The 26,932-nt window shown below is 41.6% G+C and overlaps 3 protein-coding genes across 9 annotated transcripts in view; 2 read left to right on the plus strand and 1 right to left on the minus strand.

Annotated features, from left to right (window-relative positions):
* Positions 1–873: 873 nt before the first annotated feature.
* wbp1 (WW domain binding protein 1) lies at positions 874–11,125 on the minus strand. Of its 3 annotated transcripts, none has more exons than XR_005078109.1 (5): positions 10,473–11,115; positions 9,557–9,659; positions 8,308–8,475; positions 6,148–6,746; positions 874–2,317 (listed from the first exon to the last, which is right to left on the minus strand). XR_005078109.1 is itself a non-coding variant. In XM_037116997.1 (5 exons), exons 1-5 carry the CDS (start codon positions 10,533–10,535, stop codon positions 2,306–2,308), a joined length of 888 nt encoding a protein of 295 aa, XP_036972892.1. In that variant the 5' UTR covers positions 10,536–11,125; the 3' UTR covers positions 874–2,305. The 3 variants fall into 3 exon arrangements, 2 of the variants coding, with proteins under 2 accessions (XP_036972892.1, XP_036972893.1); XM_037116997.1 differs by having other exon boundaries at positions 6,205–6,746; positions 10,473–11,125; XM_037116998.1 differs by having other exon boundaries at positions 874–6,746; positions 10,473–11,113.
* Positions 11,126–11,490: 365 nt separating this feature from the next.
* On the plus strand, positions 11,491–15,538 carry LOC119029843 (ADP-ribosylation factor-like protein 3). Of its 2 annotated transcripts, XR_005078110.1 has the most exons (7): positions 11,491–11,617; positions 12,595–12,738; positions 12,828–12,944; positions 13,020–13,070; positions 13,295–13,480; positions 14,433–14,563; positions 14,756–15,538. XR_005078110.1 is itself a non-coding variant. In XM_037116999.1 (6 exons), exons 1-6 carry the CDS (start codon positions 11,615–11,617, stop codon positions 14,478–14,480), a joined length of 549 nt encoding a protein of 182 aa, XP_036972894.1. In that variant the 5' UTR covers positions 11,491–11,614; the 3' UTR covers positions 14,481–15,538. The 2 variants fall into 2 exon arrangements, 1 of the variants encoding a protein (XP_036972894.1); XM_037116999.1 differs by having other exon boundaries at positions 14,433–15,538.
* A 5,716-nt stretch (positions 15,539–21,254) lies between these two features.
* pax8 (paired box 8) overlaps positions 21,255–26,932 on the plus strand; it is a 28,525-nt gene continuing 22,847 nt past the window's right edge. For 3 of the 4 annotated variants that reach the window (XM_037116191.1, XM_037116194.1, XM_037116197.1), the window contains exons 1-2: positions 21,513–21,720; positions 24,307–24,381. The gene's annotated coding sequence lies outside the window, so the exon portion shown is untranslated. Of the gene's footprint in view, positions 21,376–21,512; positions 21,721–24,306; positions 24,382–26,932 lie in introns of those variants that run through there. The other variant, XM_037116193.1, reaches the window with a different exon arrangement.

Raw genomic sequence — 26,932 nt, forward strand, 5'->3', positions numbered from 1 at the left:
ATACCTTTGCAGCACAATTTGACATAACGTCAACACTGTTGCTTCTTTACATTCTTTGATTATTTAATTTATAAGTGTTCTAAACTATAATTCTGGTCATATCTTACACATTTTCCCATTAGTAAATAGCTATGCATAGCACAAAGACTGGAAACAGGGAGTAACAGCTGTCTTAAATCGGTCCAATTCAACAAAATCCAGCTATCAGCAAATTAACATGTTACTGTATATATTGTTTGATCGCTCTTACAATTCCTACATACTGAACCTTTACGTTTCATATAATGGTGCTTCTAATAATCTGCTCCCCTCATGAGTGTAAACTGGGAGGACAAAAAAAACCAAAAACTTTAAATGTCATTTAGAATTTACACATTTCTAACAATGTCACCAAAACCCTTGGTAGGGGTAGATTTTATGGCAGAGCTGTTCTCTTGAATTTCATTAGCTTGTACAGGGTGGTCATGAAGTACGTATGGCACCAACATACACATAAAAACACAATATTGACCGTAGTTGTATACTTTAAAAAAAGTTAAATCCTGGTGTTTCAACCTGAAGCACTGGTACAAAAGTTAAAGAACAAGTCAAAATTGATCAAAATCAAAGTTCAGCTTTCCGAGTGTTTCTGGATTACATAACATCCCGTCACTAACTGCCCGCGGTGCCTCTCACACTGCTGTTCAATAATCCTCTTGATCAATAACTCTGTCACGTGTCTGTGTGGAGCACTATTTTCACTCTCGAGTGCTCAAAGTTGGTTTCCCTTCAAGCTCTCAAAGAAGCAGGCTTTAAGAATGTTTAAGACAACGCCCTAGAATCCTGCAAAAGGTTACCTGAGGTCAAATCAAGAAACAAAGGGGTCAGAGTGAATTGAGTGCCAATGTTTGTTTTATTAAAAAAATAAAATACAAATGATGACCCAACGAGTACACAGCAGACTTCTTACTACAACCAAAGCATTTTATCTCATTCAGTGCTTTAATTATTATTCTTTCTCTTTTTTTACCACTTCACTCATTTTGGCTTGTTTAAAGTCATTAGGAAACAAAATGTAAAAAGAGTCTGGTCTGTTTTCTTTTGTAGATGCCTGCTTCCTTCTCAAACTAGGATGTTTCTCATTTTGGCAAAACAAAAAAAAAAAACAAAAAAACAAAAAAACAACCCACAGCTCAACCATGGCACCTCCATCTGTTTGGTATTATCTATGTTTGAGGGGGAAAAAGTTTGTGTAACAGAAACACACTGTTCCTTTCAGAGTGTTGCGGGGTCAAAGTTTACTAATGTGGTCTCACGTAAGCTGAGTGTTCCGCGTTGAGGTCTTTCACGTGTATATTATATTTAAAGAAAATTCAGGAATCGATGGTGTAGTAACTGAGGATTAAAAAGGCAACAGTTAAATATTCAGTCAGCAAAAATTCATTCAAGATGGAGAAAAAGAAGAAGAAAGCTGTTGCTTAAACTGTAACAAACCAAAACACGTCGAATTAGTGCAACAAAAAAAAAAGTACAAGGGTTGGGAAAAGTGGCGTAGACGACAAATATACGAAAATATGAATAATGATCCAACAAAAACAATATAATCCGACTCTTTCCATCGGCTTATGCAATCACTTAATGATGCGGTTTATCAGCCGCAAGTCAGGAGGTTTTAGAAAGTGTTAGTGGTTGAGGAGGCAGGCAGAGGGGAAAGAAAATGCCAGAGGAGGGAAAAAAAAGATATAAACTAGAATGGCTTTTTTACCCAAGCCCCTCAGCCGACACTGAAGCATACATACTCACATCATTACAAGGTACTTTTTTTTTTTATACAAGTTTTCTTAAACAAATACATGTACACAGACCAACCCAAGTAGATTACAGTACAGCGCAGTAACACACATACTCAAGTTATATTGCTTGTACTGGTGCCCATAGACAAATGATGGAGGGATGTGAGAAAAAGGGGGGGAGGAGAGGGTCGCAGCATATAACCATAGGTTTATGTTTTTGCATAGCCTAGTCGAGTAAATGTACAATACACTACAGAGATGCGTGATGCAAAGGAGAGGACAACAGGGGGGAGACAATTATCATGAAACGACTGCTTTGGCTTTATGAGACTGGTGGCTAAGAAATGTGTTAAAGATAACCCTGAGAGTGGGAAACCAAACAGACCATCGACATGACCACACACACACACACACACACACACACACAGGTCGGGACAGAGATGATCCTTGTAGCATGGAGATGGCCGAGACTTTGGTTCATTCTGAACGGGTAGACGTGCCCTCCTGTTTCAGAAGGAGCTGCAGCTGAGCAGCTACAGCTTCGGCTACAAGAAAAAAAAAAAACATGTAAAAACCCTGTCACAACCACACGTGCAGCTGGTTACATGAGAAAGAGTGGAGGGTGGAGGGAGGGTGAAGGGACATCGCATCACGCACCTCCGAAAACAACCAAAAAAAGGCAAAGTCAAAGCCTATAACACAAACATACACAGTCATGTACAATCAGCTATAGTTAAATGTGAGCTCCACCACGACATTTTGAAAAGAGAAAAAAAAAAAAAAAAGGACGTCCACATCCAAACACTGACCATGCTCACGTCACACACGTCTGTTCAGATAGTGGACCTCGGCAACTGTGGCTTTTAAATGAACAGCACAGAGCAGACGAATCACTCAATAAAACGGATGGATGGATGTTTGTCCACAATATGACGACTGGTATAGCCCTTAATCTTAGTAAACATGTGAAAACAACGGAGGCATAGTAGTTGTTTTGGCAATGGGAAAACTATGGACCTCCAGTTCAGCTTTCCTTCCCTCATTCCTCCCCCATTCCCCTTTTTTGTGTTGTCAACATATGTATACAAATGCACCTTAGCGAGAAGATTACAAAGAAATCTCTTGTTGGGAGTTTCGTCCTCCAAACACAAACAGGATTAATTACAACAAAACTATATCAAATAATGAGATTTTTTTCTTTTTTTTCCTTGGTTTTTTTTTTACTCCTTTTCCTCATGAGATGCAAAAGAAACGGACTGAGCACAAACTCTAAATCTGGTCTTGACAAATTCTGTCGGTGCCGCAGCGAACTACACACACACACACACACACAGTATTTTGAATGCAACTTCTCAGAAACAAAACCGAAGCAGGTGAAACGCTACAGAACACGTGACCATTAATCTTGTGGCTTTAACATTTTTTTTTTTTCACCACATCCTCTTCTCACACAGCAAGCGAAACAAGCTCGGGTGCCATTTTCCATTGATACAAAAGTGCTCCTCTGCACTGACGTGGTCGTGCTTTGAACGCAAACGTTACCGTTCGAATGAAAACCCAGAAAATATCTAGTCTAATAAGGCGATAGCAAATCTGTTTCTGCGTACAGAGGCGATATTTTATTGTGCAGCTCCACAATAAAAAGACATTTTGCTCCCTAGAGATGCAGCAAGGCAGCTTGAGGTGTGTTGTTCGAAAAATGTCTTATATTACTTGTGCTAACGGGCGTGCGGCCATGCTCACAATGTAACAGCTCCTCTGAAAAGGTCAAAGTCATGTTAGTTTGGCTTCATATTCAAAGCACCTGCCCGACTACGCAACACAACCACTGCAAAGCTTTCACTGCTGCTGAAGAGCTGGCTCAGTTAGGCCTATTCAATGAACACGACACTAAATCTTCCTTCATCTGTGCATTCATTTTGTCTCATTCTATATTTATATGTTTGGTGCACTTGCACTCTTGTATTGTCTTGCTGAGCTTTAGCCACAACAGCATGCCGTGCAGCTAAAGCGGTAGACAACAAACAAAGAGACACGACCACAGCCAGAACAGAGCTCTGGGTTGCTGCTAGCTGGGAGGAAAGAGGAAACACCTATGAAGTTATACAATTATGTGCAGAACCCAGATTTGTGTGTTTTTTTTTGTTTTTTTTTAAGATGACAGGATTTCCTCAATCTGTCCTTGTTCATGAAAAGAGGCACGCCAGTAATTCAAATATCTCCAGCAGGCATGAAATGTTAGCATTTACAGCCACTTTGCTAGCTGGAAATCTAGGCTTAACAGCAACAAAAAAGACCAGAATATCGCACTGTGGAGTGTCACATCACGATCACCAGGAGCAGTACTTTGTGAGCATGTGTGAAGCAGAGCGACAGACCTGAGTCTTTACACTGGGCCCATTCTGACGCACAGTATCAGAGCACACAAATAATAAGTTTTTTTAAACATGGCTCCAAACCAAAAAATTCTCAATGAAACATTTACTGACTTTTCAGTTACTGCTCGTCTCGCGCAGACCTTTTTCGACAAACAATTTCGCTTTACACCCTCTTCGCCTGCTATGCTTTGAATACACTGTACATCAGGCAAGCGACAGAAACATGCAGAGAAGCATGCAGTAGATCACAATAGATTCTGCAGCTGTGCCAGCACTGACAGGGCTGCATCCACCTCGAGCTGCTAATGCGCCCGCCCTCCACTGCCAATGGAAAATACCACTGCGAATCTCTCGCGACGCCAAGAGCTACGGGGGGCTGAAACAGCTCCAGCCACTGACACTGCGTAACAGCATATCACTGCTCACAGTCATAACAAAACAGTGACACCCAGGGCGTCTAAACTTTAACCTCAGTCCCATTATTTATTTATTTTTTTTTCACCGCAACATCTGGGTGTGCAGCCACTGTAGCCCACAATCATTTTGACAAACAGATGAGCAAAGCAAGAATCACAGAAATTCATGCCTCATGCAAAATACCAGTGCTTTTTAAAAGTTAATCCACCTCAGTGCCGAATAATTAGTTCAACCAGCACTTTAAAGATAAACACACACGGGACTCAACCCTTCCCTACTGCACTACAACATCCACGCACTAGTACACACTCTAGCAGCCCCCCATCAGGAGCTTTGTTGCAATTAATAGTGACACCTGTGGCATTTACCGAAGCGGAGCTGGTTATGATGACGCGAAAAAAATAAAGCGGGTACATCCTCCGTTATGAACATCCAAACTGTAAAGAGCCAAATGCTGCCACTACTCACTCTGACATTACATGGTAAGTCAAACACGCTAACACAGAGCCACCACAAGGGTTTTTTTATCGATTGAAAAATAACTGGTGGCAGAGCCCTCTTGGCTATTACCATGACTTTTTATGCAGTCTGAAGCCAAAGAGGGGAGATCATGTGCACACAATCAACAAATCGTTAAAATGCTGGTCACTCCTTACCAACGGTCATGGTGATTGGTGACCACAAAATGGATATTAAAGTAGGGGGAAGAAAAAAAAAGGGGGGCCTGTGGTTGGGAGTGGGGAGGTGTGTGTGACATTTAAAGCCCAAAGACAAAACAACAAACTCCTTCCCGTCTCTGTCCTCTGCTATTTGTGGGTGTATGTTCTCCCCCACTCTGGATGCGAGAAGTCCCACACACTTCACACCAGACGCTGGCTGCCATGACCTCAGAGCTGACATCACTGTGCAGCTGTGCCCTAGATTTCACAGCACACACACACACACACACACAGACACACACAAACTCTAAATGCTCACACGCAGCTCTCGGAGGAAATTAAGTGAAATGTGCGGCGCTCTTGTCGATTCATACAGTATCGTCTTAAGTTTTTAAAGAGGTTTGTTTTTGCGTCCTCGGCTTATTCATGGCGGGGGGGCGGGGGACAGGGGAGAAATGTTCTTGACCGTGTTGGTAAGCTCCTAGCCGACCATCCCATCAGAGGTAAAACGTCAGAGGGCAATGTTCTGACCAAAAGAGTATGGTGAGACAGAAACATAACAACAGTTCTCACCATGAGGGGAACAGTCCAATTTCATTCACAATCAATCGCTGTTTTCTCACCACCAAATGACCTCTGCTCACTTAACACTAAGAAAAGGCATACGAAGTGGCGCATCACCATGTGTTTACTGGTTTCCCCGCTCAGGAAAAGCAAAGCAAAAAAAATTTTTTTTAAAAATAAGAAAATAAGTCAGGAGTTTCATCCACACAATGTGTTATTCATCTTTCCTAATCGGGAGCCATTAAGGATTAGTTATCTTCATCATCTTTGTGTCATGCCTGTGTGTTAGTTCAAAGAATTAAAACACAGACAGTCCTTGTGGTGATGATGATGGGAACAGCTGTCTTGTGTCATCACCCTGTGTGAAGCAGAAAGCCGCGCGGCTTGGCTGGTTAGTTAAGCTGCGGATCACACCATGTGGTCCCCAGTGCTGGTGCTGGCTGTCTGGCTGGGCAGCTCAGAGGTGTGCTCCTTCTGTCTGAAGGCTTGCTGCTGGTGTCCGGAGCAGCAGTCCCGGCCGGTGACTTTGCACATCCGCTGGTCCTCGTCGCTTTCCTCTTCGAGGCCGGAGCCCTCGTCCACGTCCAGCTGGCAAACGCACACCTCGATACCAGAGTCGCCGGTCACGTGGCGGCGACGAGTGACGAGCTCCTCATCCTCTTCCTCCTCCTCCGCCGCCGCCGCCATCAATGGAGCCTCCACGTTGTCCTCTGCCAGACACTGCGCTTGGACGGGCATCGACACTGCTTGCTGGTCTGATGAGCCTGAGGCCTGACTGTCCACCCTTGGTTGTGCCTCAGCTGGTGGTTGTGGTGCCATGGCAGTGTCTGGCTGGTTCACTTGTGAAGAGGGTGCTGGATTGGTCTCAGGAGGGTTTTCAGAGTAAGGAGGAGGTGGTGTCGGCGGGTGACCTACCACCTCTTCATAGTCGGGAAGCTTGCAGTCATTCCAGAACCCTGAAAGTCAGAAAATACAAACACTTTAGCTGTCAAACCATCATCCTTTAGATATTTATTGATTTGTTTGAGAAGAATTTTGACACCTAACAATAATGCAATGTCTATACCAGTCCATAAACACTGAAAACAGCTCTAGGTCAACAACAACAGCAAAAAGACTTTATCTCTCAGGCTCTTCTGTGGTCCACATGGGACGAACTTAAGTGTTCCTGATTAAATGTCTTGGAGGATCAACTTTCCCATATGTCAACATCTAATCTAGACATCCCTATCAGCCCTCACTGGGACTCAACATCCGATAGCATTTCTAGAAGGGTGGCACATTATGACGATTAAACTGTGACTTGCTGATCAATTTCTGCACGCACTGTGAATTCCCTTCTTGTCTATTTCACAAAACAGCACTTCACACTCGCACAGCAGTCCCAACTAGAACAGAAAACAAGACAATGTTCTCACAGAATACAGCCGAACATGACTATTGGACACAAACACACTTAAAATGAAGATTTGGTTTGGAAGGCATACCTAAGAAAGCTAAAATGTACCCTGTGTATTTAGAAACGGCTTATCAGTGTGTTCCATATGATACGATGTGGGAAGAGAAGAGAGAGTACATGCCACCCGGGTCTCTGTGAGAGTACACAGACAGTGACTCACACAGAGACCTGGGTGACATGTACTCTTGCGGTCCAGAGTTGTTTTTACATTCTTGACACTAAGTCAAGCATGTTGGCTGTGGGCCTCAGACTCTGACAAGTGTGCACCTTGTCCCACGTTCTGTTTGTGATATTAGTAGACAAGATATCACGTTTCACTGACATGAGAGTGGCATCTCTGCTGTCTGCTCTCTATCTGGTAACGCAAGACCATGACTTCCAATAAACACTCAAATTTCTAGCTGAGTGCGACAAGATCAGGATGAGGATCAGCACCTCTGATTCTAAGGTTATGAGTCTCTCGGTTAAAGGTGGCCGTTCTACACAGGAAGAGGGGAGAACGGCTGCTCCAAGGACAGTGTGGATAACAACAAACATTGTGCGATTTGCTCCTTTTGTATGGACGTTTTACTGTACTTTGGTGGTGGAGGGAGCTGAGTTTAAGATTCTGACCCTCACCTAAGAACACAAGGTTTGAAAATTGCCCAAAATAATAATACGCCTGTAGGAAGGCTGTCCTCTATTTGCCGGACAGGCAGAGGTGTCTGGTTCTGCACTGAATCAGGGCAGACCCAGCAGAAAAGCAATCTCCCAGCAGGTCAATGAGCACATGAGGATCCCAGAGGAGGTGCAGGAGGAAGTTGCTGTAGAAAATATTATCTGTGGTTCTCTGCTTACAACACCACAACCTTGTTTGTAACTCCTAATCTCTTTTTAAAATACAGATATCTGAGAGTGACCTCTGCATCTGAGGGAGCGGGCACTGAACAACTGTCAAAGGTTTTGAGAAACACACAGCCTACACATAAGGCTTCAAGACGACACCGAAAAATTGAATTTCAAGTAGAAAATTCAAGACTATATTAAGCAACTAAATTATACAGCAAAACTGTACTCACGTAGATTGAGTGGTGGAGGGGAAATGAAGGAGCTGGAGGCTCCCTGGTAGGCCATGAGGCTGATCTCGCGTTGACGTTGCTCCTGTTGTAGACGCATCTTTACTCTGCGGTGTCGGTAGGCACAGCAGCAGCTAAGCATGATGATCAGGGTCCACACCAACCAGAACCCTATGAGGCAGGACAGGTTCAATGTAATCTTAGCACTACCCACAGGTTACTGATAAAACTAACTAAGCAAGGCTTTCCCTGAAACTCAACATGGCATAGGCTGCTGTTCATGTCGTCCAATGCCTAATCATGACAGATAAATCAATCTTAAAGGGGCACTATAAAACTTTTCCATAAAACGTAATTTGTGGAACTGCATGACTTCTGAAGGCAATACACTCTTTTTGATCATAACCCACCAAAACTCAAAATTCAAGACTGTTTTGCTCTAATGTTCACATACACAAATGTAAACATGTAACTTCAAAACAGGGGTTGACCGATATGGTTTTTTCAGGGCCCATACCAATTATTAGAAATCAAGGACTGAAAAACGATATTTGGGATATTTGCAGTATGAAATGAAAATCTCTGTAAATTGAACACAACCTGTGATGAAATTAACCTAAATAAAATGCACTCAAATACTGTTCTCGAGTACGATTTTTGGGTACCTAACTTGAGAACTTCCATTTCCTGATTCTTTACACTCCATCTGCTACATTTAGGTTAGTTACTTTGCAGATTCAGATTTTTTTTACCTTGCGATAAGTAACCAATCAGACAGTGTTGTGAGCAGGACGCTGTGGGAGAGACTGTTGGATCAGAGCCAAAGTAGCACATTTTTAAATTAGTTTATCTTATCGGCAATCCAGCAGAAAAGTCCACGATACCAATAATCAGAAAAATGCTGAACATCGGCCCAAATAATCGTCTAGTGCAGATGACCGGTCCACCCCTACTTTGAAGTACATCTAAAACTCAGGTAGGTTAACATGAGCTCAATCTCTGTTTATAGGCCAGCCCAAAAGTTGCATAGTGCACCTGTAAGCCACAGGTTAAAGAGGTTAAAGTGGTTTTGCTTTCAGTATTGCTTCCTGTTAAAGTGACAGTAATTTGAGGACATTAAAACATCAGTCTTGAGATAGTTCACTCACTAAAACAAAGGATTAAATGTACAGTGGGAGGGAGAGCAACACGGTGTGATTTATGTGATCACAACTGGAAACAGAGGGGGGAATAAAGATCCATTCGGACTTACACCAGAGCTCGTAGTAGTAGGTGCAGCACTCTGTCTCTCCACAGCAGTAGCCCATCTCACAGCGGTACTGTTCATTGTTCACCCCAAAACAGAACTCCTTCCCCTTAAACACACACACACACACACACACACACACACACACACACACACACACACACACACAAGAGGCAAACAAAGCGAATATGTGAGTCAACACTGAATCACACAAGTTACATAGCAAGCGCTTGACAGACTGACCTATTTCTGGGATCTGTTTGGGCTTTGTCATTTATCACTTCAGTGTCAATTATTGCGTTTAAACATGTGTGCGCTCATTTACTGTCAGAGACAGCGATGACAAATACTGCAAACAGTAAAGCACGATTATCATTTAGTGCAACAACGCTGCAAGTGGTTTTTAAATTAGAGTAATGGAAAAATGACGCCAACGTTACTCTTTCGCTGCCGAACGATGTCAGCACCGTAAGAAATGTGCAGATGAAAAAATACGTGGAATTTTATACTAAATTGAATATATCGATTCCATCAGGGAAGCAAACTGGACGGACTGGGTCCGACTGCCCCGTCCTGCTCCTCAACATCAACTGTGGAATAAACACGTCAATTTGCCGGGTACCAGTTAGCTGCGGCTAACGTTAATCTTCATACCCTTGATTCAAACTGTGGATACGATGTAATAAAACACCTCCGTGTCGATTTTTGAGTTCCGACTCAAATCTTCCACCAAGTAAACTGTCGAAATATAAATGAAAACTTTGAGTAACTGACGTCATCCACGGTATACAGTAGCGAACCGTGCCCAGTTTCCTTTGTGGAGGAGACAAAAAGGATCGGCAACAAGGCCTTCACCCACCCCGAGAGCCGCGGCCTCGGCTGGAAGCGGCAGCCGACCACAGGAGCGCTAGCGGCGGCTTACCTGCACCAGACAGGTCCCGGTACAAAGAAGACCTACAATGGATCCCAGTGCTTTCTGCGGCATCTTTCTGGGTTGTCGGCCGTGAACACGACGGGAATCATATAGCAGTCGGTCGAAACGATGATTTGTTGATGTGACTGCAGGTGGCTGATGCTAGTTAACGATTGAGCCAGTCGTTCTCGGACATGTTTTTGTTGTTCCTTGACTCAGAAACGGCACTATTTGTAATCCGAAACGGAGGCGGCCGCTGGACTGTAGAGGGCGCTGTGTATCAGTGTGTGAGCAAACATATGATTTCAGACACTGCAAGTTCAAGTTCTTCTTCTTCTTCTTCTTCTTCTTCTTGAGTGAGCAGTGAAGTAACAAAGTACATTTACTCTACTGTTTTGAGGTTCTTGTACTTTACTTGAGTATTTCCATTTTCTGCTACCTTATACTTCTAGAGAGGAATACTGTACTGTTTACTCATTATACTTATTAGGTAAATAGTTACCAGTTACTTTGGTGACTGAGCCAATGTGGTGTATTTTTAAATGTAGTTATTTAGTTGTCAAACTCAAAGAAATTACTAATTATTGTAACCAATAATTCTTTATATTTTTGCATTACTTTCCCTCTCTTTCGTTCTCTGTGCTCTTGCCTATTTTTTAACTTTTATTCATTTCACTTATAATGACTCACTGTAGCTTTTCCCCTTTATATCTGTTATAACAATAAAGTTTATTACAACACTTCTGAGATTATTTTAAGGTTCATGATTTGATTTTTTTTTTCACACATCCATTTAGGGCATTTTGTTTTATAAGCAACATTAAGCCCCTATCTCTTTGTGCAGTCTTGTGTTACATAATGATTAATTGAATCTTGAAGCTTCATTAACATGTTTTAAATGGGCAGAAAGGAAAATCGATACTAATCAAAAATTCACCGGTAAAAATATGCATCAAATGATGAGTCAAAGTTTATTATGAAGAGGTCGGCCTCGTGCTACGGACAGCCAGCTGTCTCGTTGTTTATGCTGACGTCACGGGTTCCCTAGCAACAGAACTTGGCCGTTGTTCCTGCAGAAGTCATGGTTGGAGAGACGTTAATCCACTCAGTTGGAACAGGGGCCACAACACGCACACACACCTGAGGAAGACATGGTGAGTTATCATGATTCATTCAAAAATTAGAGCAAGAGAGTTTTTAAAAAATGTTTTATTTGAATGACAGTTGTTTAATAGCGTGTGTGACACTTAAAATACTATTAGCTAGTTTTTGTTCACTGGCATAAAATGTTAGCTAGGCTAACATTATATGCCAGTGAGTGTGTCACCTAGCTAGTTAGCATAGATAAACATGATGCATTAGCTTAACGTTAGTTTTGAGAAAGTTGTCACCATCAAAATTTCAACAATAAGTTTAAACTGAGCCCGATGGTGATGATGTCCCTGAAAATAATACATGTCTACATATAAGTAAAATGTGAGTTTCGTTTTTTTTCAAGTTGTAATAGTTTTCATTCAAACTATATTTCATTATGATTTTGTGACAGTTCACTCATTCAAAACAGAAGTTAAAGTTTACGATTATGAAAACAAGGAGACAAAGATGACAAATCAGGAATGATGAAGTTAAAGTTAAGAAATCAAGAAAAAAACAAATAAAACATGCTTAATTTCATGTGTTAGAGTCGACAAAAAAACCCCATTAAAAATCAGTTGTTTCTATATTTGATATAATAAACACAAACTTCTTCACATACAGGTTACAGGCTGCAGTGACACCATTTTCATGGTGCAAGGTAAATAGCTTACCACATTTGGACACAAGCCACTCACTGTGCACATGCCTAATCTCGGCCAATCAGAGCTCTTGGCCTGCCACAAGTGTAGGTCACTGCAAGCGGCTAACAGCTAAATCCTCACGCTCTAGATGATTCCTGCTGTGAGATGAGTGTTAAGCTGTGCCAGGTTCCTCTGCCAACCCCTGACATCATGCTGGCCTCCGTCATCTGGCGCTTAACCTGATACTGCTTAGGCCAAGATTCTTTACAACACAGCCAGAAAAGACCTGCAGGTTTCCATAAAGGTTGTCCTCGAAGTTGCTGTCTCATCATTTCTAACTGATCCACCTGCAGGGCCTGTTGTCCATCCTTCGGAGGCTAAAGCAGTCTCCAGAACAGGAGGTGCGTTTACTGTTGCTTGGCTTGGACAATTCTGGCAAGACCACTCTGCTGAAACAGCTGGCAGCTGAGGACATCAGCCACATCACCCCCACACAAGTACAAATATTTTCCAGCCAAACCATGCTTCGATTCACCCAAAGCAAGTATTAAATAAAGCATGGCGCATCTGTGTTGTCTTTCAACAGGGCTTTAATATAAAGAGTGTTCAGTCGTCTGGCTTCAAGTTGAATGTTTGGGACATTGGAGGTCAGCGCAAGATCCGACCATACTGGAGAAATTATTTTGAGAATACAGATGTACTGGTATGTCCTCAAAACATAGTACTTTTTGCATGTTATGTTATATTTTGGTAATATATATAATTGTGTTATTTGCAGATCTATGTGATTGACAGCTCAGACAGGAAGAGGTTTGAAGAGACGAATCTGGTGAGACACAATTGAAATTTTCCTGAAAGACATTCAATAATATTATATGTGATAACCGATCATGTAATTTTATTAGGGGACATTTTGAGGGTTAATAAGTATCCTTATTGTAAGACGTTAAACTCATCACGAACAGTAGACATTGAAAAATGTAAGCAATTCAAGCCAGAAGTCAATATTATTTTGCACCTGTCACTGATACCCTCGTGTGTCTGCTCCTCCAGGAGCTGGCTGAGTTGCTGGAGGAAGAAAAGCTTGCTGGTGTGCCGCTGTTAATCTTTGCCAACAAGCAGGACCTGATGACAGCCACCCCGGCGTCTGAGCTGGCAGAAAGTCTCAATCTGCACACGATACGGGATCGCATGTGGCAGGTCCAGGCCTGCTCAGCGGTCACAGCTGAAGGAGTGCAGGTAAATACTCACAGTCTGCAAACACAGAGTGCAAATGCACAGTCAGGGTTGAGACAGGGTGGGTTGCCGACTGAGTGGTATTGATTACTTTTCAATTTCTATTTATTACATTCAGTTTGTTAGTTTGATTAAACTTAAATGTTGCAGTGACAAGCAATAAGCTGATAAACATAACGGACTTCACACGAAATTTAGTCAGACCACATCAGAACCAACAACATGTAAATATTGCTTTTGTCATCTCACATTAAAACCTTCTTGGCAAATACTTCCTGATTTACCTTTGTGCGTGTTACTTAACTAACCAGCTGCACCCCTGCTGCTAATTTTGGTTGCTTTCAGCTGGCTCTGGATGTTTAATCCTTCCTGCTCAAATTATACATACTATTTATAAAATGGCCCAGATTAGAAGTTATGCACGTTGTCATCTTTCTGTCTTCTGTGACTAGATGTGTTCACCTTGCTATTAATGCATTGATTGAGTCCGTTACCAGCAACAGAAAGACAATGTTTATAAAACTTTATCTCCCCTGACAGCCAGATTGATAGATAACAGTTCACTCTAAATGAGACTTCCTAATTATTTTTGTTAGTTAAAATCTGGAGGCACTGGCAGTGTAGTGAAGGAGCATATGCAGGTTATGATGCAGCCGCTTGTGTCTCTCCTCATTAGTAGGCTGCCAAAGAAGGATGTCATTTTGCCCTAATAACAGCTGTTAATTATGGTTTGCAAACATACTTTTAAATGAAAGCATTTCTTAAATCACAGTCAAAAAACACATTTCCTGTGCAATAAATTCTTCCCTTGCCTTCTATTTTGAATGTAATAATAACAACATGTCTAAAAAAATTATAAATACCAGAATAAAAGAGACAATCAGAATGATAGGGTAAACAAATATACAGAATTCTCACCAGCTAACATAATCCGTCACTCTGTGTTTCTTTCCAGGATGGTATGACCTGGGTTTGCAGAAATATATCATTTTGGAAGAAATGACTCAGGAAGCGAAGGATCTGTGAAGAAATGCCGTTGCACTTTAAACTTGAGCCACCTAGTCACTTAATGTCCAGGACACAGAGGTGACAGAATGTTTTCTTATGTTTTTTATTTTTATGAAACCTTTATTTTTGTGTCACTCTGCTCTTGCATGGCAGTTTTAAAACATTTTATGAGTAGAAGTTGCCAATACAGTGATTCTACAATGTGTATCTTGAAATATATATACTGTATATATTAGGCTATTTTAACCAAACTGTATGCTCTTATCTCAGTGTTCCTGTAAAGAGGTACTTTCAATGTGAGGGTGTGTAGAGACAGCGTTCTGTGTGCTGGATTCATGACTGATGGGCGTCGTATGCCTGTGAGTCTCTCCACCTGAAGCTAGAGGGCGACCTTGCGCCAGCGTTGTCTCCCACAGCCTAATGCCTAATTATTAAACCCCCTGCCTCTCATGAACGATGTGGCATCCTGTGCCATATTCGATTTGTTCATTTCATAATCACCATTTTATTTCTCTAGTCAGCATAGTGTGACAAAAAGATTCAAGGCCATAAACTAGTCGGTTAATCGGCAGTAACACATTTGGGGATGCTTCCACATTTTGCTTCCACTCCCGCTGTCACAGAGCTGCATATGGCCACACTGTGTTCTGCTCAGGTAGGGAAAAAAAAAATCTGTATCATAAAACATGAACGCTTGCACATGCACACGGAGACCCGACCCCAGTACATCTCTCTTGCATACACAATAAACCATACAGAAACACCTTGGCCATTCAATTACTCAGCTACTCACCTTGTTCACCATGATTTACCACAAGGCAATTGCATTTTCCGTCTATTTTTCTATTTTGTCTTTTGCAGCACATTTGCCACAAACCCCGCTAATCTGAACTGGCCGAGTGCTCCGCTGTGGTCCTATAGGGCATTTACATACAAACCTTTTCCAGGACTAATAGCTCTCCAATACAATTTGCATTTATATAGCCCCCTTCATACCAACATGATTTGGCGCCTTTGCCCATGATAAAAATAAACCTCCTCTTTTGGCCTTGAGTTACTGCTGCTGGTGTTGTGTGTGTTCGTGTGTGTCCCTCTGTGTATCTAAGGTTGGCTGATTTTAATATGTCAGAGCTGCTTGATCCTCCGATCGAGACTGAAACAAGTGCAGAGAGCCTCAAAACGGACCTCATAATGATTCTGCTCTCAGTATGTGCTTTAGATTTATGTGGCAGCATAGTTTTCTGTGGTTGAATGTTGTCGATTCAGCAGTGTGGGACACTTGACCAGGGCATCAAGGAGCCACAAGGTAAATATTAAGCCACAATGAGAACAAAAAACCTGCCGTTATTCAGCTTAAGCTGCTCAAAATGTATGCGAAAAATGCATGACACATTTTTTACAAAGCTCTATTGCGCATACATCAAAAGAGAGAAAAGTAATGAATGAGGAAATGAAAGTCTACCATGTGAGACTGAAAATAAAATGCCCCCTCTCACCCTTCAGAGTGCTTAATCATTAACATCTAATCCATGTGATCATCACCCAACCTGTAAAGAATATACCCAATTACACATACAAGTACTCTGATAAATCTCCCCAATTGAATCTTCCAGTAGCATCAGACGGCAAAGGCTGAGAAAGTGCCCTTAAATCCCAAATGAATAAAATTGGATTTACCAAACAGGAGAGTGGATTGGAGCAACCAGTCCTCGTTACCTCTGGCTCTATCATCAGCGAGGTGAGAGGCAGTCAGGCCTGCAAAGGGCCATAAATCATGGGACTTTCCCAGCTACTCAGGCCAACACACCGGCCTCCCACACAGGGGGAAACGAAGGGCAGAGAGTCTGATTGACTCACAGGGCTAGAGAGAGAGAGAGAAAGAGAGAGAAGGAGGGTGAGATCCTGTGACTTAATTAAAGTGTTGTATATCACGCACACTGTAAGTACAGCTCAGTCACTTTGTGTTACAGCGGTGGTGTAGGATGCATCAGCGCTGAGACTCAGATGATGGTTTGACTAAGAAAAACATGATGGCCTTACGTTATGGAATCATTAAATACATTTAACTGTCAGCCATTGAAAAACATTTAATCAAATTACAGTCACTAATCAAAACATTGGTGATTACAAAGGAGTCACATCCAAATATATAATCTTTTTAGCTAAAAAGTTGTAGAATGTAACATACATCCTGATTCTTTACATCTTTCAGCTGTACAGGAATGTCTTTTTTTGGTATATTTCCAGACAACATGAGTCAGCAAAGTCACTGTGACCAATTTGAGTGCGACACCATCAAGGGTACGATACCTAAAGGGCTGTCTCTACATTTGGATTGCACTCATGTTAATGACTTTGCACCACCTCTCAATTGCCAATTTTGCTTAACCTGTGTTGAATCCATCAAATGTATGTTTTCAGGACTTTTGAGGTTTATCTCCCAGTTTAAAATATTTGTCAGATGCAATAAGTTAGATTATTTTGATGATGTAAGTTAAATAGCTACATTCGTAATTACATTTTAAACAACTAATAACCTGTGACTTACTGGTATTTAATTTTGAGAGAAACATTGCAAACATCGGAAGAAAGTATTTCTACCTCAGCTCAATTTGACAGAAAAAGTTCATTTTCTACTTTCTAGAGCTTTGCAGCAAAACTATGTTGCAGCGCTCATAAACAACTAAAGTAGAAAGTAAAAAAAAAAAAATGAAAAACACAAACAGGGCTTCAGGAGACTTGAATTACAACAGACAAGCTGTAAGCCAACTTTAGTTTTTTTTTGTTTGTTTTGTTTTTTTTGTTTTTTTTTTTGAGAAATGTTTTGTGGACTGCAAAACTTCACCTGACTTTCTAATGCATTTCACACCGAGGGGGGAGGTCGTCTCACTGCCACGAGCACTATAAGCTTTGAGACTGCTGGTGAACGGAACCTAAACCCTTGCATACACCTCATGTGGCCTGTCCTATAGCTGACAACACTGACAGAGCACACTTTCAACGGTCGGGGGTAAAGACCATGGTTACAGTGGTGTTGCAACACAGGTGATTCTTTCATATTAGCTATACAGACATCGACAATAGACATGTATATCTTTGTGACTGAGGAGCTCGACACACCCTTACAATGAAATGGCTCAACAGCAGGAATCAACTCAAGTCACCAAAGCTGCTGTAAGCGTCGTCGTCCTAGATTCAGCTAACTTCCTGCTGGTTTTGCAGTTAGCAATTCCCTCCCTGCTCTCCACGTCACCGCACTTGCATGACTCCTGTCTTTTTTTTTTTTTTTTGAGGTAGCTCTCTTTGCCTCTTTCTTTTCCTTCGTGCATTTTTCTTCACTTGGCCTGTTTGGTAGGATAAGACGTCACCAGGAGCACTGGAACTGGTGGTTTTACACTGTCGGAGAAGGATTCTGCTCTCTGCACGGTTCTTTTCTCTTTTATTGCATGAGCAGGAGGAGGAGAGACATGGATTACTGACCAAACATGCTGTAACCTTTATTACTGTTGGACTATACTAGTAAAGATACTGTATGTAAGTGCATCGGAATTTGGCATTTCAAACAGGAACATGGATTCAAGAAGTTCAAAAAGTGGCAAAAAAAGAAAGAAAAGGCCAGAAAACAAAATAGTTCCAGAATAAACTAGAATGGCACTCAGTAGAGCGCATACCCACACCGAGGCCCAACAGTCTCTGAACATTCCTGGATCCGTCCCTTTATCCGGATCCACACCAAATGTTAATGGGGTCTATTCTGGGCCGAGAGCCATCCTCCATCCGAGTTTTTGTGAAAATCTGTTCAGTAGTTTTTGTGTAATCCTGCTGACAAACCAACCAACTAAAGGACCCGGGCCAAAATGTATCCTTCTTGGTGGAAGTAAAAAAAAATCTCAGATATGAGGATTTGCTATTTCTTTTGCTTCTTTTAATCAGATCTTTTTTTTTTTTTTTTTTTTCAAATTAGCCCAAAATCACAATCACAGAAGATGTAAGAAACGTCAGGAGGAGCCACAGAGGAGAGATCCTTCTCCCAGGACAGACAGACATGCAATAATAATGTCGCGTGCACAGACAACAACAGTAAAATCTCAGTTTACAAGTTACACTGACAGAATATCTGATACAAATTAAAATACATGTGAAGTGTGTGGATCCAGGAGATGACTGAGCAGGCCGAGGCACCACCAAACGGTAACATTCGAAATGATTCATCAGCAATACTCCTTATAGATTAAATGATAATGACAGTAATCTATCATTGATAATGCATCGTGATATTGTAAGAAGCGTAATGTAATCTTAACTAATGTTACGCCGCATAAAATAGTGGACGAGCTGCAGCTGAATCACTCGGATGCATCTTATGCGTAACAGCGACAGCTTGTCCTCTGCTAGGACCTGTAAAGTTAAAGCAAACTGTTCCTCTGCTCTTGTAACCTTGCACGCTGCTATAACCAAAACAAACCTGGCCCGTCCCTCGGTTACTACGACAGTGTCGGGGACGGTTTGTTTGGCCGGCGCAGTGTTCTCCCTCCTGCCTCCCTTCCCAGGCCAATCCTTTATGATTAAGCAGATAAGTGCTGGTGCTGGATAATAAAACAAACAACAAATGTCCACATTCCTCTCATAGCTGCTTTGATGTGTGTTTGTGTGTGAGCCCTCTCCGGAGCTCTCACCGCTCCAAACACCCCCCCACCCTTTCGTTGTAATCAAACTGCAGAGTCATAAACAGCGTAGGATGAGGACTATAAAAATGATCAGGAGGCTCTATCAGCCGAGGGGGACAGAAGTTCACACCTCGGAGCGGGTCAGTGTAGGAGCGTGAGGGGGGTCAGCGCGGGGGTCGGCCTGGTAGGGGGTCCATGGCTCCGTTTGATGCTCCCGAGACAGAAAGCAGAAATGGTAGATGGTGTCAGCGTGAGCCAAGATGCTACCAGAAACTCTGGCTGACTCCTCAGGAGGATGTTGTCCTGTTTCACATCATGCTTCTGGCTTTTGGGAGTTTTGCGACGTTTAAATTGTAACACAATTGAAGGACTATGTAATCTTTGACATGCTTATCTATTCACATGTTTTGGGAGTTTGCTATTTTATACCGGTATTGGTTATCGTGGTCTTGCGTGATTGGAATCTCGAGAATTTCACCCACAAAACAAACTTTTGGATTTTCCTGCTCAATGATAAATTTTCCCTGCACACTGTGCTATTAAGGTTATAGTGAGTCAGTTTTTTTTATTTTTCGAAACAGGTTACAGTGTAAATTACACAAGGCACATAGAAAATTTTTCCTCAGGGGGAAACATTGTGTGTTAATGTTCGGTACAAATCTAAATTTGAAGCAGAATGTCTCACAAAGGCAAACAAACTGTGTACGATGAGCACTAAAATTACAGTAAACAGCATAACTTTCTGAATATTTTGAAAGTCCTCTTAAGTGTGTGAGGTTGTGTGTTCAGGTGTGTTTGTACGGTTGTTTCTATTCCACGTGCTCCTGTACTTAAAGAGAAAAATATGTTTTTTTTCCTCCTGATAACAAAAAAATAACAAAACAGAAAGACTGGGTTGTTTCTGTAAAAAAAAAGAGCAAGTGTGTAGTGCACTTCTGTACATCGGGTGAAGAGTTACATGATTTTTTATTGCTACTGAAGTTCTTAACTCTCCTTGGTGTTTAAGTACTCTCACTACGAATCACCTCAATTGGAAACCAATCACGTCTAGCAGATAATAACATGGGTAAACAGTGGTGAGCGTGAATCAATAACTCGTCGCTAGTGCGAGGTCGGGGGTCGTACTCTTGACCCCTCACCGACCCTTGACTCCGAACTGCGCTGGGAGGAAATAACACTCTCCATCGTCCGAAACGTTTCCCAGATTGACTGATTGCCCTTATCATTTGACGGATCTGGTCCAATTCTCTTCTCTCTGTCTTCGCTCCCCCACACTCTCTTGTCCCTCCCCGGCACTCATAATTTGACTTTTTATCACCTCTCCCTGAAACAGAGACCCAGCGCCATCCGTCATTACAGCACCCGCTGACAGCTCCTCACACATGCATGGATTTTTACATTTGACTCAATCCAGGGGCTTACTTTACTGTAACCGATTCAATATTCCTCAAATGAGCCGACCGATCTATATACACGCCACAGTGGATGGGATGATCTATAGCACAGCCTTAATAGATTTCCCAGGCCTCAGAGCCTGACTAGTTTAGGGGAAAGGGCATAATTTGTGTAATAAAAACATAATTATTCATTTGACTTGCTTGATAATTTATGGTACTCACGTGTCCTGGGCATTACAGCTAAGATTTGTGGGTTTTCTGTGTGTTTGGATGTTGGTATCTGTGTGCGTGGCCCGTTTATAATAAACATCAGGATCAAGTTTGTGCTTTCTTGGGTTATCCTTTCAAATGAGTGACCAAAAATATGATCCAAAAATATTAATGATAGTTTCAGACAATGTAAATGTATGAATCTGTTTATATATGTGAAATATGTGTTTAGAGTTAAGCTAATGTTAACCTCGCCTAAGTTCAGGCTGATGTCATTTAAGCTAACAGAATTTAGCACTTTTAATAAGCAGCATTTTTAATCACGTTTCAGATCAAATATGTCAAACAAATATCCTTTTTTTAAAAATCTGTAGTCAGTCTAAACAGCTGTGTCAGCGAACAGTAGTGAAGTGGCACTTCAGTGACACACTTCTGCTGTTATGTTTTAGATTTCTGTCAACTTCATTTTTTTTATGCCAAACTGTTCTCCTTTAGCTCATTTGATAAGCTAGCTAACAACAGTCTTTTACCTTGTGTTAGATTAAGTTACATGTTACAGATTTGGGATAATATTTTCTCCAACAAAAAAATGAGAAACGTGAAAACTAACAAAACGGTAGGTGAAAACACCTGAAGCGCGTTTGGCCACTAAGTTATTAGCATTCATGTCATTAGCTATCAGTGAGAGGGACATATCTGATTTAGCTAACGTTTGGATGTTGAGGGATTCCTCATTTAAGCTAATGTTGTAAAATGTGTGGTGTTTGTTTGCAGCACTTCCCACATGGTGCAAAGCTGTTCTCTTTTAAATAATTTATTATGTGAGCGGAATATGACCTTAGTTGTCAAGTCAAATTCATTTCTATTGCACATTTTAAAACAACATGAGTTGACCAAAGTGCTTTGTAAACACAAGCAAAAGAACTCCAGAGAGTTGATAAATATGAAGAACAATAAAAAGGTAAGTGACGTCTCTTGAACCGCTTTTAAGCTAACCCTGACCTAACCAGAGATATTTGGGCACTTAGGGTAACCTCATTTAAGCTAATGTTGGCATAACATCTTCTGCCTTGAGGTTTAGGTTTAACTCACCATTAAACAGCATTTTGATTAGATATGTCAACCATATAATGTATTTTAATCTAAACCACGATTCTAACAATTGCTGGTAATATTTAACAAGCTAACATTAGCAGTAGGTTCCGTTAGCTTGGCAACAATTACGGCTGGCAGTTGGTGTAACTATCTAGTAACAACATATTTTTAAGTGAGAGCTAGTTTGCGTGTTGCCACCCATTTTTGATTTAGCGACATGTACACAAATAGCTATGGCATAAATTTGAATACATTAAGACATAAAAACTGTATTGTTTTAACAAGATGTTTTCAACATTATCATGGCACACAAACATTTCACATTATAACAATACGCTGGTTGTTAGAATGATATAGATTTGTCTTTGTAATAACATTAAACAGTTTACATTTTAACATGGTAACTTATTGTTATAATATAAAGTGGTTATAACATGAGTGTTATAACAAGGAAAGCTTCTTATGTAATGTAATAAGTTTATATTTCGGAATTATGTGATAAACACAACATCTTGTTACAACAAATATATTTTGCATGTTATGAACTAATTTCTCTTTACTGACACAGCAGCAACACACCAGCTGTTTAAATCCATGAGTGCATTTAAATCACATTGGCGAAGCTTATGTAGAGGACTTATGAAGTTTAACAAATTGAACGATATCACAATAAAACCACACAAACAGATTGGGCGTCACCAAGTCGCAAAGATAACTTGTCTTTGAATAAAAAAAAATCTATATTTACTGCAGCGGCGTGAATAAAAATGTTCATGTTTATGATGTTGCTTTCATATTATAAATAAATTACAGCAGGATGCATTTGTGCACGATGCCTCTGCTCTGTTCTGTCTGCCAAACTGGAGAGAGTGTGTGTGCCAGAGAGGCAAAAAGGGGAAATATTGTTTGTGGTTTTTTTTATTTTGTTTATAACTCCCTGCTTTTTATGGCCGGTACTCGAGCTTTTTTTTTTTTTTTTTTTTTTTTTTGCCTGTGCCAGGGAGGGTAAAAGAGAGGGAGAGAAAGAGAGTATTCTCAATTTCCTTCTAAAAAGAAAATTCATTTGCAGTTGCTAATGTAATGTCACCGTTGTGTTTACTGAGCGTGGATGATGTATAGGGGATGTTGCATTGAGTGAGACTGCTTAATGATGCATAGAATTAAGTCTGTGGCTTTCAGCTGAGCTCCCCTCTCTCCCTCTCTCTCCCTCTCTCCCTCTCTCTCTCTCTCTCTCTCTCTCTCCCTCTTCCTCCCTCCCCTTCTCTCTTTCACACACACTCTCACTCCCCGACTCCCCGTTTCCCTTCCTCTTTCCGTCCCTCCCTTTTACCTCTCTCTTCGTTTAATCCTCCACCCTCCTCCTCCCCCTCCTCCTCCTCCTCCTCCTCACTACCACCACCACCACCACCGCCACACCAACCTCTCTCCTTCTCCCTCAGATGCAGGCTGTCTTGGACTGTTGGCCACACGTTGCTCTGTGCTCTGCTGCCTAACTCCATCAATCACTGCGAAGGGAAAGAAGAGGGAGTGGAGGGGTTGGGGGGGGGGGGTGGGTGGGTGGGGGTGGGGGGGGGGGGGGGGGACGATAAAAAGAATAGAAATAAGATATGGTTGGGAAAAAATGAGCAGGATGAAAACACACATTGGGTGTATAGACATCGAAAACCTGGAGGGAAGAAGAAGAAGCAGAAGAAGAAGAAGAAGAAGAAGAACACCTCTTACATTTAATGATCCGCTGTGCTCGATGGCAGTCCCAAATAATTCCCTTGAATACTGTGTGAATATATGGATGCAATCGTCTTATGACTATGGCTCGGGCTATGATTGTAAAATGTGTTGGAGTGCAAGGGAACGGTGATGATAATGATGATGATCATGATGAGGTGATTTTAGTGCTCACGCTAACGGTTATTACCTGAGCGAGATGACTACCTGAGTGGGAGGACTGGAGCTGCAGAGAGACATTTTATAGATTGCCGGGGAAATATATTCCCCTTTAATTCAAACGTCGGGGAGTTGCGTAAAATTCAAATTATGGCTGTGCTCGCCTTTAAGAAAGACTGATGTGTTAATATTGTTCTCTTGAAAGTAGCCGTGGTTGATTGTGCGCTCGCTCTTCTGTTTAACAAGCACGGCGAGCCTGTTATGAAGACACAGACAGTGGTGACAGTGGAAGCAGGACTGGGAGTGTTTTTTTGTTCAGGTGTGATGAATCATGTTTCCTGTTTTTGATTGATCAAAACCTCTAGACCAAAATAAAAATACCATTCTAGTACAAGTGAAGCGCCGCGGCTCATAAAGATCTTCACAAGGCCTCAATTTAGCAGACTAGAGAAATGTATGATATTTAATATCTGAAAAGACAACATTGTATTGTGTAATTTATATCATCAGTTCTGTCTGGATTCCAACAGATTTTGCTGACATGTTTTTGAAATCTGGATTCTTTTAGGTGTCTATACGTATGTTCCGGTGATGGAGTAGGAGCAGGAGTGGACAGGGAGGACTTAAAAACAGTGATTAAATGGTAAGTGAAGTCCACCAGGCCTCTTTTAGCGGACAAGCTCAAAAGCTCATTTGACAAACTTCCTAAATGAAGAGCATAAAGAGCCCCATGTTCGGCATAACGAGTGCTTAATTATATTGAGTGGTTCTTTAAAATCGAATCCATCTGCAGCTCGTGCTGTAATGATGTTGCCCTGAGTCTAACTGGATATTTATCACACACACACACACACACACACACACACACACACACACACACACACACACACACGATATACTAGTCTCAGCTCAGATGAAATATTCTTAAAGTTTCAAAGAAGTAAATACTGAACTTTTTCCTGAACTTTTTCTTCCCTCAAAGAATTGCTTTGAAACTTGGGCTTTTTTTCCATTTTCAAATCAGAGGGCAGGGGTGAAAATCTTTGGCTGGGGCAATTCCATGAAATTACATGAGGGGCAATGCTGAAGGAATACAGCAACAGCAGAGCTGTAACTCTCTTGACGAACACACTACGATGCATTTCTAGACTCACTCACTGACTCAGACTCAAACAGCTGCAGACACTGGCTGATGTTTTCCTGTTGAGCTAGCAAACCTCAGCTACCCCACTGTCAAACACAAAGAGTCACCTCTGATCTCTAAATGCACTGAAAATGAAGACTGGTGATGATCATAGATACGTTTATAGGATTGAGTGCCGAACTAAAGGAGATGTCTAACATATCTATGGTTTTAACTTCTTCCTGGAGGTCATCCACCAATGCCAAAGTCTTGGAGCCAATAACAAGCTATTGTGTGTCTATATATTTACAATATTAATGAGGTGATAATACAAACTCAGAAATATTTACTTTTCAATTGCTGAATAACAAGCTGTTCTCAGAGGAAAATATGGTTAAATAGGGTCTGCCACATGTAAACGGTAAAGTAAAACAGTATGAAATGGTGTTTGTCCTTTAAGGCCACTGTATTGAGTCGTGAAAACAATAAGAGTTTGTTGAAGAGTAAAACAGTCAATGAGTGTCTTTCTCCTCTGATTAAAATGGCTTCCTCAAAACTACGTGCTGCACCTTTAAAGCAAATAAACAAGAAATAACAAGAAGTACAAATAATGGAGATCTTTCTGTGCTAGGCTCTGCTCTTTATCTGCAATGACACAGTAATATTTTAGACAAAAGCGTGCTTCTACATGTCCTTTTTTCAGTTTCAATGTAATCGTATCTGCATGCAAAGCCAAGTTCACAACAAAAGTTTTGTTCTATCAAAGTTTTAAGTAGAGGAACGTGGCTTATTCATGTGCACTAATGCTGTCATGGCTCAACAAGAAACTCTCAACAACATGCCCAGTAGATACAAAGATGCTTTAGCAGCACTATAATGCACGTGACTTTGGCATGAGATGCCCAACACACCACACACAGGTGTTCAAATTTGATTTGGCCGATTGAGACACAGATCAGACTTGTCCGCCCAGAATTAGCCTGTTACAAAACACACAAAAACACATTTCAGCCTCCTGACACTGTTTATGTTTGTGTGTTGATTTTACAGTTTTCTCTCTCTCACATCCCCAGTCCTTCATCTCTCTCTCTCCCTTTCTCTCTCTCTCTCTCTCTCTCTCTCACTCACTCACTCCATTGCTCCGTTGTGATCCAGCTGTCCACCCCATTCATCATCCCGCCACTCTCCCCCGCACAGAATTATTATTTCTTTGATGTGTTACTAGTTGAAAACAAATCCATTTTTCTGGCCATCAATTTATCATTCGGAATGGGGGAGTCACACTTGAGTTGTAGGGGCAGCCACATTCTCCCAACTTGCACCGTGTGTGTGTGTGTGTGTGTGTGTGTGTGTGAGTATGCGCGTGCTTGAGTTTGTATACATACTGTACGTGAAATGCATGTATGCCGTCTCGATCGAAGCTTCCTGTAAATGTGAGACGCAGGATGAGAGAAATCAGACGTAAATAGAAATGATGGGAGAAAGTAGAGGGAGGAGTATTTTGGGAAAGTGAGTGAGGATGAGAGGAAACGGTGTGTGTGCGTGTGTGCATGTGTGTGTGTGTGACAGAGAGAGAGAGAGAGAGAGAGAGTGAGAGAGGGTTTCCCTCTTCTTCCAGTCACCCTCCTTCACCTAACGTCTGTGATAATTTATCACTCCTCCTAGCTTGGCTGACAAACTATTTGCAGGAAAATGAGTTTTTCCGCCACGGATTTGTCCTCTGGGAATAGAAAGGGGAGCTGCTGTGTTTTTATTCCATCACACACACACACACACACACACACACATACACACACACACACACACATACAGATGTGTGGTTGTTGACGTGCAAGCGCGCGTGCACACGCACACACACAGATTGAGGTCTCCAGTATTTATTGGGGGGAGGAGGAGGTGGTTAAGATAAATGAGGTAAATTAATAGAGTCACTGAGGGAAAAGATCTGCTTCCGCACCAGCAGATCTGCAACTGACACACAAGAGATGGGCACACACACACCCCCGCCTCCCTCCCTCACTCTCTCCATTCCCTCCCTCCTTCACCTGCCAGGCCGTCCCTCCCTCTCCCT

Source organism: Acanthopagrus latus, chromosome 12 (assembly GCF_904848185.1).
Source record: "Acanthopagrus latus isolate v.2019 chromosome 12, fAcaLat1.1, whole genome shotgun sequence".
NCBI lineage: Eukaryota > Metazoa > Chordata > Actinopteri > Spariformes > Sparidae > Acanthopagrus > Acanthopagrus latus.

What these genes read in the sequence shown, in the direction of transcription:
- wbp1 (XM_037116997.1), bottom strand. Translation starts at nt 10,535, where the DNA reads ATGCCGCAGAAAGCACTGGGATCCATTGTAGGTCTTCTTTGTACCGGG. An exon ending in CTACTACTACGAGCTCTGGT is followed by an intron (nt 8,476 to 9,556) that starts GTAAGTCCGAAT and finishes CCTGCCTCATAG; the next exon opens with GGTTCTGGTTGGTGTGGACC. An exon ending in CCCTCCACCACTCAATCTAC is followed by an intron (nt 6,747 to 8,307) that starts GTGAGTACAGTT and finishes TCTGACTTTCAG; the next exon opens with GGTTCTGGAATGACTGCAAG.
- LOC119029843 (XM_037116999.1), top strand. An exon ending in GGTTTGAAGAGACGAATCTG is followed by an intron (nt 13,071 to 13,294) that starts GTGAGACACAAT and finishes CTGCTCCTCCAG; the next exon opens with GAGCTGGCTGAGTTGCTGGA. An exon ending in TCACAGCTGAAGGAGTGCAG is followed by an intron (nt 13,481 to 14,432) that starts GTAAATACTCAC and finishes GTTTCTTTCCAG; the next exon opens with GATGGTATGACCTGGGTTTG.